The sequence below is a fragment of the Haplochromis burtoni genome, unplaced genomic scaffold, assembly GCF_018398535.1.
Source record: "Haplochromis burtoni strain Fernald_Lab_line unplaced genomic scaffold, NCSU_Asbu1 Contig_203, whole genome shotgun sequence".
Taxonomy (NCBI): Eukaryota; Metazoa; Chordata; class Actinopteri; order Cichliformes; family Cichlidae; genus Haplochromis; species Haplochromis burtoni.
Window position 1 is genome coordinate 568,312 of NW_024582564.1, and position 10,894 is coordinate 579,205.

Consider the following 10,894-nt stretch of genomic DNA (forward strand, 5'->3'; position numbering starts at 1 on the left):
CACACACACACACACACACACACACACACACACACACACACACACACACACCATGTTCAGCACTGAACACTTTGCTGCTGGATCCGGAAGTTTCTTTATATCATCACAACATCGTTTTCTAATCAGATCTGCACTTTTAAACTTGTACAAAGTTATTCCAAGTGTCCAGTGTTGTCACATCTCACAGAGATGACAATTTATTTAAATCCAGATTGACTCCAATAGTTAACCAGCAGACATCAAATGTATCCTAAACCTTAGATCAGGTTTCGACCTGGTCTGATGACAGAAAAACTGCACAGGTGGATGTTGATGTTGTGCCACATCACTAAAATAAAGAAGATGTGTTTTAATATAGTGACATTTCCACCTCCTCACCTCCAATATCCACCTCCTCACAGCAGCCTCATTCTTTTTAATATAAACAACATTTCATCCATTTATGGATGTTTATATTCATAAACATGTACATGTTATATATGCAAATACAGATTTGTTGCAAGGTATTTTTAAATGAATCAGACAGTTTCAGCTCTCCAACCTCCAGAGGACGTATTTAACTCTGCAGCAGTGTCTGTGATGGATGAATTAACTGAGGAGGATTAAAAAACAAAAACTGATGGCACAGTAAGATTGGTTTAGTCGTCCATCCATCTTCTTCTGCTGAAGTCTAACAGGCGTGCAGTTTATGTCTTCCAAAACCAAGAAACTGCAATGAATTGCAGACATGTGGAGAAAGGCAAACTAAACTAAGGTGAGCCTTTCTTTTATGGGCTCTTTACTAGCCAAAACAAAGTCCATCAGAAAAGTAAAAAAAAGAACCCCAAAGCTGGAGACACATGTGGGAGATTAACAGACGCTTAGACAAAGACTGAGGGGAAGACAGTGCTGTTTATACACGAGGGTAAGTAAAGCAGAAACAGCAGGGTAACAAGACACAGGAGGCAAAATCAAAAAAATTAGGCTAAACACGAGACAAACTACCAAAATAAAACAGGAAGTGACACATGAATTAACTTAACAAAAAAATGAGACAGGAAACACTGAGGGAACAAATCTACAAACAATCTAAACCACAGTCACACCCGGGGTCATTCAATTCAATTCAATTCTTTAAGAGTTGCCTGAAGTAGCTTTGTATCGTAAGGCCCCACAATAATACTGAGAAAACAGAGAAAGCCGTCTGCTGTGAATGCTTAAAGGTGAGTGGAGGAAGACGATCAATGATTTCATCGACTGAAAGAAAATATTCACATGAGAATGCTGCACCACAGACGTGATTGTGGTTTTATTTAGGTAGCAAAGATGCAATACTTATTATTACTGCAGAAATCAGACCAGTATTTCTTGCTTTGTCTGAATGAACCACCACCATCTGTGGAAACGTCAGCTTCTGTCTGGTTTCACTGGGAATAACTAAAGAAGGTCCATCGGTGGGATCTGTGAGCAAAGCTGTATGATTTTCCCTTTTTAAACAACACACTGAAGCCTTCGGTATGTCCAAATTTACAGAACACACACGAGACTTCGAGCTAATCCGCTCTGAATCAATCGGAAAATAAAGTCCGTGTTAGACGAGGATAAAAGATCAAACAGGAGCGTGAGCAGAGATAAGACGAGAAAGATGAAAAGATATGTGCATGACACGAAAATCAGCGGAGATGAAGCGTGAACGTGTGAAAACAGAATTAAGCCATCAGAGTGGGGCGGGATCTTTCTGACATTTACAGCACAGGATAAAGGAACACGGACACAGCACGCAGCTCTGCAGGCTGCAGACGCTGCGCATACATGGGTAAACATTAAGACACATTTAATTTGGCTTCTTGCAAGTAGGAGCTCCTGGGTGCTGGTAATAACCGGCCGGTAATAACAATAACTAGTCATAAAACTCCTCGAACACACAAATAAACTCTCACTGAACATCTGAAGAGATTCACACGTCTTGTTTATGAAATTCATGTTTTATCCACAGCTACTCTGGCCCGTCTTTCTTTGGTAGTATCCAGCTAAACACGCATACAGCCCAAGGCGAGCTGCATTTAAAACTGATGTCACAAACAGTTTTCATCCGTCATCTCAGAGCTGCTCTATCAGGGGCGACTCAGATGAGATCGAGGCTTAAAAAGAAAGAGATTTATTAGACCAGCTATGAGCACAACGAAGAAAAAGCTGAATTATGTGAGGACTCTTTGGCGACCAACTAAATGGTAAATGGTAAATGGCCTGTATTTATATAGCGCTTTACTAGTCCCTAAGGACCCCAAAGCGCTTTACATATCCAGTCATCCACCCATTCACACACACATTCACACACTCACACACTAGAACTTTTATATATATAACCCCATGTTTTCATGCACATGGGCGCCCGCTGCTGAAGGTTATAGGGCACACTTGATTTTTGGGTAACACTGAACTGAAGATACGAGACACATTTATACAGCCTGCATGCAAAAACCACACATGTGAAGAAGTATCTATGATGAGGAGTTTCTAGTCCAGCAGTCTGATCTTCCTGGCCTCATCAGCTCTCCTTCAGGGGGGGGGGGCGTCACCTTTTGGACCACCTGCAAACATGGGACTCCTCACACTGTCCTGCATCTGTCGCTCAGAAGATTCGTGCGGAGGCCGTTTTGTTTTACAGGTACGATCCCCGTGCTTCTGCTCCTGTGCTGAACAAGCTGCACAGCTCGGCACTTTTCTGTGCGGAGGAGGGGAGTGACTCACGCCTGTGACTCACTTCATCGCTCCTCAGTGGCGCCGTGACGGGTCAGCTGGCTCGAGTGTGGGATCATGTACCTGTGCTTTCCTCCACTCCCCCCCCTCCTCCACAGTGAAACTGCCTGCTGGAAACTGTGTGAAGAAACCGACGCTTCTGGACTTCAGCTTTGTCTTTTCTTTGTGTAGATGTCTGCAGGTAAAATCTGCTAAATTTAAGGCTTTTAAAGCTACTCTTGAAGTTCAATCTGATTAAATTTAAGACTTGAAAGCATGCAAACACTTAAAACCAGTAAAATTATATTCACAGCATCATGTTTAATTGCTTTGTCCTCCACATTTAAAAAAAATTGTGGAGCCACAAATTTAATTTTCTCACAACAAAAGGCAGCACAGTGGTGAGAGCAGTGCCAGTTAAAGTTGAAGAAAAGCTATAAATTTGGAGATTACCTTTCCAAATGTGCATGTTATTAGGAAAAGCATTGCTTCCCTTTCTGATACTTAACTGAAATCCCCATGCTGGAGCACCAACATCAGACTATTCTTTGAACTTTTTTTTAACTTTTAACAACCCCTACATCCCCACACCTCACCTTTTTTTATTTTTATTTTTGCATCACCAGTGGTTCCAACACTCTATCGTACTGCTAAATGTAAGGACCTCATCTTAAGGAAGAGGTAATAATAAGGCGTGCATTCAGCGCTGTCATCCGATCCCTCCAGATGTTCTTTGATATTTATTCCCTCTCCCGTCTTCATCAAATGATTTCTGAACATTTCTGAACAAACTGATGTAAATTCATTCTGATGCCAGTCAGTGAGGCTCATAAACAGCCAGAATAAAGAGGAGACATGGCGCTCAAAGCACGCCGTGTCACGAACAGAAGCGTATGGATGCAGTCTGTAACAGGGTGGAGGTTCACGACTGTTTCAGCTGTTTACTGCCTCCTGCATCCACCCACATACACAATTCTTACCAAAGCATCAGAAAACATTTTTTTTCACTTCTGCAAAGAAAATAAGCAGATAGTAAAATATTTTTCACAGTTTTTATTGCTGTTGTGGGAAACTTTCTTACCTTCAGCCCTGCACAAAATACAAATAAGAGCTGCTCTGACGAAAGGACCCCCATAATGAGCCGCCAATTAAGGCATAACGTCGTGTAACTTTGCACCTGTGCATCAAACCTATACTCCACTGGAAAAAAAACCTTTCTAAACTTTACTTTGAAGCAGATTTACCAAACCCAATATTTGTCTCATGGTTTCATGCATGATTTTTACATCCTGGTGACCACAGACACATTCTTTACACTTGAGCTTCAAAATAAAAGCCCAAAAAGGGCCTGTTTGTAGAAGGAATTTGAACAATATCAATATTTGGCCGATAATTCGGAGTTGTTTGCAGATTTATAGGCAGAAAACCAGCAATTGATTTAGGAAAGGTAAGATAAGAAGCCCTCCTTGAGACTGGTTCTTCATGTTAAAAGGGTTTTATTTTTCTTGCCACTGTCTCATCAGGAGTCGTCTGATTGTAGGGGTTTCCCTCTATTATTGCAGGGGCTTTACCTTACAACATAAACCACCTTGAAGCGACTGCTGTGATTTGGTGCTATATAAATAAAACTTGAATTCAGTTGTAGTATACCTATAATTTATCAGAGGAATACTGCTGACAACAGCGATTAGGGGGTAATATTGTCTCCAGACTAATACAAATTGTACCTCTGAGCTGGTAGTACGCCTGGTGGCTTGCGATCACTTCACTGATGGTCTCCTGGGGGCAGATTCTCACTCCAGAGTGTAAAAACACCGACCTCTTGGATCGGCGTAGCTCTGGTTTAAAACCTGAACTTTTGGTGAGGGCGGGCATCTTCAGCAGCTGCGCCAGTCCCGCCGGGCCAACGGCCTCCATCTTCACCCCCGAGTTCATCCTTCCATCGCCCTCTGAGCCAGACAAAGAGAGGAGGTAAAAAAATAACTTCAGGGTCAAAACACAGTCATTGCAGAGCAGATCGCGGTCAGTTCCAAATCCCTGGCATTTGTTTAGAGCAACAGATGGGTGGTGTTTACTACAAAGAGCAGCGCAGCTCATGTCACCAGATTTAAACAACATTTGAAAACAGTCGAAATCGGATTTAGAGTCATTTTCTGCCACTGGCGACACAAACGACACTGCCTGATTTAAACCCCATCCGTCTGGTACTACAAGAGGCTTAAAACAAACAGGAGAAGAAGCTTGGAGCTGCAGGAGAGGAATCAGAGCCGAACGCAGTGAAGAGCAGATAAAACACCAGCTGCTGCTACGCTGCTGTGGTAAATAAACAGATGCCAGATATTTCAGAGACAAACACACATCGTGACGAGTCAAACGCAGACTGATGGAGCAGCATCAGGACCACAGTGACACCACCGCCGGTCTGATTTACTCTGCAAAGAGTCAGAGGTAGAAAAGACGTCCATAAACCAAAAAGCCTTGATTAGCATTTCAGTAATTAGACAGATCCACATTAAACTTGCTATTTTCTGTCTCTATTCATTAGAAACGGAATATTCTGAGCCTTTGGACGACTAGTTTCTGACATTTAATATGCAAAACAACTCTTTAGGAGACAACAAAAGTAGTTCTGGTCACTTCAGAAACGAAACTACTTATCCAAGTCTGATATGTCCAGAACAGGGGGCACAAAGACTTTACCAAAGGGAAAATCTGGGTCTGCTCCCAGTAGGACATGGCTGAAACACCTCAGATGAGGGCCCAGACACCCTTCAGTGTCTATGAAAAATAAAGCTTATAGTTAGGGCTGGATCAGGTGAACCTGAATCCTCCCTTAGTTATGCTGCAATAGGTGTAGGCTGCTGGGGGATTCCCATGATGCACTGGGTGTTTCTTCTTCAGTCACCATGTGTATACACTCCTCTGCATTTAACCATTAGTTCTTATTAATCTCTGGCGCTCATTTCTACTACTATTGCTCCCTCCTTATTCCCTCACAGATAAGCAAAGACCTCAAGTCTACCTCCTCAACTTTACCTCCTCCACTTGAGAAAAATGAGAAAGCAGTAAAAGAAAAGCAGTGACATCACAGGATTAATTTAAAAAAATGGTTGTCACTTCCACAGGACACATCATCAAAGATGTGCTCTGAAAGCAAACGCACAGCTTCATGGCTACGAGCTGGTAAACAGAGTCAGAGAGTATTTTATAACCGGCAGATTTACAGTTTTTGTATTTTAGCTCATAAGATAAACCTGAACTTTCAGACACCACACCGGCATGCTACCAGTTTGTTAGCAGCATGTTACCAGCTTGTTAACAGTGTGTTAGCAGCATATTACCAGGATGTTAGCAGCGTGTTAGCAGCTTGTTAGCAGCTTGTTAACAGCGTGTTAGTAGTGTGTTATCAGCTTGTTAACAGCGTGTTAGCAGCGTGTTAGCAACATGTTAGCAGCGTGTTAGTAGCATTTAAGCAGCATGTTAGCAGCGTGTTAGTAGCATTTAAGCAGCATGTTAGCAGCGTGTTAGTAGCATTTAAGCAGCATGTTAGCAGACACAGATGCAAACTCTAACATCACTGCCCAGATGAGGAGACTGGATCCACACTTTGTTCCCTCAGTGGTCTCATTCAGAGGGTAAAAGGTCTGGAAGTGCTTAGTTTGACTTGTTTATCATCACAGCTAATTTTTACATTCTCCCCTCTGGCTGTCTCGGTTAGTTACACAATAATCACTCGACAAATCTTTATATTAAAATGTCATGGACATGACTACAGAGCACAACAACGTAGGCATCAAGATTTGTGACTGAGATTTGTGTTCTTACAGGCGAGTCCCTGAAAGCTTTCAGGTTATCAGTATCGAAGTGTCAGTGGTTTGAAGGCTGGTATTAAATGATCTTTCTAGAGACGCTGACTTTCTGTGACCTCCTAACATGCTGCTACACAACACGTATCCCGTTTCTTTTTCTTTCTTACAGACCTTTAAGTTTATTTTAGTTCAACATACATAGATGACAATAACATATTTACATGCGTGACATTTTTTGCAAAGAAAATAAATCGTAAAGAAGCTGCAGCGTTACAGCTGAATGCAGAAGAAAGTCTCCAAGATATGTTATGAAGCATTAATGTGACTAAATCCTCAGTATCCTACAGAACCTGATGGATTTTGGACATTAAAGTCAGCTTTAATCAGAGGATTTTATAACTGTAAATTATGCACATTTTTTCTAGTTCTCTAACTGTAAACATCATAATTGTTAAAATTTATGAATCCTGACATCTTCTGAACACCGAAGCTTTTACTGTCTGCACTGACGGTGATGGTGGGATGTAAAAGTATTTAAATACTTCACTTCTGAGTTTGCTCTCATTAGATACCGTTTTCTATCCAAAGAAGCTGCAGTGTTGAAAATGTCCAGGTTAATTTTGATGATGTGCTTTTTTATGCAGCATTAATGTGACTAAATCCTTCCGTATCACTGCCGACGCTTCAGTTTGAAGGAGCAGTAATACCTGTAAATGATACAGTATGTGTTATTAATAAACAAGGGAACATCAGGAAAAAAAGAAACGGATTAATTAAAGATATTAAACCTGTGAGTGATGCAGAAATGTTTCTAAAGGTTTCTAATGACTGAACTGAGAAAGAGACCACCACCAAATTGCACCAATAAAACCTTTTTGTGTTGAATATTTTATAAAGCTGTCTGCTGCTGCATGTAGCTCCATGTTTTTGACCTTTTCTTCTGATTCTCTCTATGTTCTTGTTTCTAAACCTCCACCTATCCCTCACATTCACTTTGGGCACATGCCGTGATCTTTCCCTACATTAATCTGTGTGAGTCCTTCAGCATTTCTCTGTTTTGTGTTTATCTGCTGCATGGAGCAGAGCCGAGTTCAGCGTTTGCCTTACAGTCATTGCTCAGGGTCGACTCTCTCCTTCAGGCGCCCACACACACTAAAACTGGAAGCACTCGGTGTACCAAAAGGACGCTCCTAAACAAGAGGTTTGTTGTAGATAAATTTAGGACAGCATGAGTCAAAGTGAGGGTTGTAATTCATCGGGCTGCTTTTGGGAGAAATAAACAGCCTGAGAAATGTTTTGAAGTGAAGGTGAACTTTGTTTTATAACTTTGATTATCAGCCCCTCTTTTGTCAGATTTTTAGCTTTCTTTCTTTCCTGAATAAGTGAGGAGAGAAAGCTGTAATTCAAATTGTCAAGCTGTCAGCACGCCAGCCATGAATCTACTGAACTGCCATTATCTGTTTCTGCATTTCCATTTGCATTGAGGACATGTTTGCACACACATAATTGGAGGAAGGCAAACTTCTTGCGATGTCACCATGCATTTAAACTGCCTTTTTGGTATCCTCGGGGGAAAAGTGACAGTCCAACTCCACGATGACTTCACAGCCAAGTACTTACGCAATCGTAATAGGCTTTGCTTCACATTGTGACCAAGTTTAGTACGAGTATAGATAGCCTTACTCTTTAAACCCTCACATCTAACCTCTCTGTTTGCAAAGAATAAAATGCGAACCAACGAGGCTCACCTTTAATCACGGCAGCCTGCGGAGCGACGGCGAGCAGCAGAGCGAGTCCAAACGCCCAAAGCATCATGTAGGACGGTCTCCTGAAATATGAACGTCAAAGTAAATCCAGCAGCACAAGGGAAGGTGTCAGCGGAGAGGAGGGGGCTCCTCTGGCTCAGGTGGAGATCATGGGCATGGGTCGACCTCGTGTCATTTGGGGGACCCTGAGCGGCTGCTGAAACGCTCCCGATGAATTCCAGGATGCGTGTGGAAGCGTAAACCGATCCAGAACAGGACCTGCTGCAAAGTGTGGCAAGAGTGACGAGGTTAAAAAAGTAGGCACTGTTTCTGGAATAATCTGTTTATCTACTGCTCAGACATAATCCGTCTTTACCTCGCAGCCCTCGCAGCGCAGGCGTCATCCTGTTAGTGGCTTTCTGGGGGCATCTGTCAACCACGATGACTAGTTGGCTCAACACACCCCCTCCTGGCCCAGCCGGACACGCCGTGCCATGGTTCCCCGGCTGCTTTCAATCAAGGCATCCTGTAGGCCTCACTGCTCCGAGCGGTCCTCACGAGCACATCACATGTCTGCACAGACTCAGGTTGCTGGACCTTTGAATCTTTGCTGATGTTTTTCTGTTTCGTTTGGCGGTTTCCTGCATGTTTCTGTCTCCAGGCTTCATTGTTTCAATTCGAAAACCTGATCGCTGCACAAAACTGTGACAACCGTTGGGCTCGGAGGAATAAATGAATACTTAAATCCTCCGCTCAATGTACTTTCATGCCTTTGTTACAAATACAATAAGTCCAGAAGCTTATGCCATCTCAGGGTTTAAGTCCCAGGAAGCTCCAGACAAATGATGTTTGTTCCACAAGTGCAGAAGTCCTTTAAAAGGAAATCTGACTCCGACACATGAAAAGAAATGATTTTAGATCAGAGAGCTGAAACTGCACAGCGTGCAGAGCCTTGGGATGAAAAGAAGAAATAAGATCAGTCGCTTTACTTGAACACAGTAAAAAATATTAACATTTTAATGACTGCTCTTTTACTTGAACTATGATGTTTCTGCCAACAAAATAAAACTCATTTAAAACATTTAAATTCCTTCTTGCCATCTTATCTGTAGCACTTTTACTTTTATATTCTGCTTAATTAATAAATAGAGTTCATTTAGAATATGGATCAGTTTAATATTAAACTCCTCAAATATCTGATGTGAAAGTCTTTATTTAATCTGCCTGTAAAGAAGCCGTTTACAGAAATCTGACTCTGGATAAAGAGAAAACAAGCTTGTAGATCAGAGAGAGGGACAGAGCCTCCATATACACGTTGTTGTAATTCAAACATACGTGAATAGTTTTCTTTATATGTTGTTGTTTTTTTTTTCATTAAATTACTGTGACATTCAAAGCCCTGAAAAACATGAACACGCTGTTATCACTAATGCAACAATTAAAATCCCTGTGTTAACAACAAATATGAAAAATAAACCCACTTTAAAACAAAAATCTTTTTTTACTACTTTTTAACTGTCCTAAGCTGATTAATGAATACATTATGTGTACACATATTTTGCAATTTTCAGTTTTCAATTAAAAACTTTTCTTCTTAATCAGCCGACTTTTACTTAGTTTCATTTGGTTAATATTCACTTTAGAAAGACACAAACCGTGATCACATCCAAGTTTCTGCTCTCGAACAGAAAACCCAAACACGTATAAATACAGTATATAAAAAATACTTTTATGTCCATCTTATAAAAACAATATAAAAGCAACAAAATACAGTCGTACTGGAGAAGCTGCAGGCAAACACTGTCAGGTATGTCATCATGTTACTCAGATAAAAGCCTTAAACTAATCTAATTCTTTTAGTTCTCCCACAATGGTTTAATATTTAATGAGTGAATAATTAGATGAAACTTTCCCAAAGGACATGCTGACAGATCATAATCTCCTTTTTCCCCCATCCAGCAACCAAAAAGAATAAAAAATAAAATCACTTTGAGGAAGCTGGAACCAGATTATTTTAGACTGTCTTGCTTAAAAAGAGAGAAAAATTAATTACCAAATCTTTGTTCAGTAACTTGTTTGCATTTTTATTTTCCTGAACTGGTGCCTTTACTTTGCTCTATCCAACCACTGCAGCACTAAACCAAACTTCGTGCGACTTTAACACATGAAACCAAACCTAAAAACTTCACACTGTTTCGAATGGCTGTGAACTTCAAACCTCTTTCCTTCAGGTGAACCCGACTGATGAAAGGTGGAGTGAGGCTAACGGCTGGGGGGAGCGAGGGGGTGAGGGATTGTGTCTCTTTGAGGATTTGGAGTAAAAATAAAACTTCTGGCTTTGAGGAAGACCTACAGCCTGTGCACTTTCATACGCGAGGCTTCTGATGTTTTCTGGTGACCTCTGTGACGAGCAGAGATGGTGGAAAGTTGAAGGTCTTATCTTATTGTAGGTCAGCTGGAGCTCAGACATCGCCAAGTTGGGCCATATCTGAAGAGCCGTGCAAAAGAAGATTAGAAATTGCTTTTAATCTGTAATCCGGTGCCTGTTTTACTGTCCAACACAGCCTGTGTGTTTCACTGCTGCCAGACTGAAGCACTGGGATTAGCAGCTGTAACCCCCCC

General features: G+C 41.4%; 1 protein-coding gene across 1 annotated transcript in view; it reads right to left on the reverse strand.

Moving 5' to 3' along the window:
• Positions 1–8,592, reverse strand: part of LOC102305005 (titin) — a gene marked incomplete in the record, with an annotated part of 64,154 nt that extends 55,562 nt beyond the window's left edge. Inside the window, 2 exon segments of the mRNA XM_042226241.1 lie at positions 4,446–4,667; positions 8,276–8,592. Coding sequence (XP_042082175.1) covers positions 4,446–4,667; positions 8,276–8,342 — 289 coding nt within the window.
• Between the last annotated feature and the right edge of the window lie 2,302 nt (positions 8,593–10,894).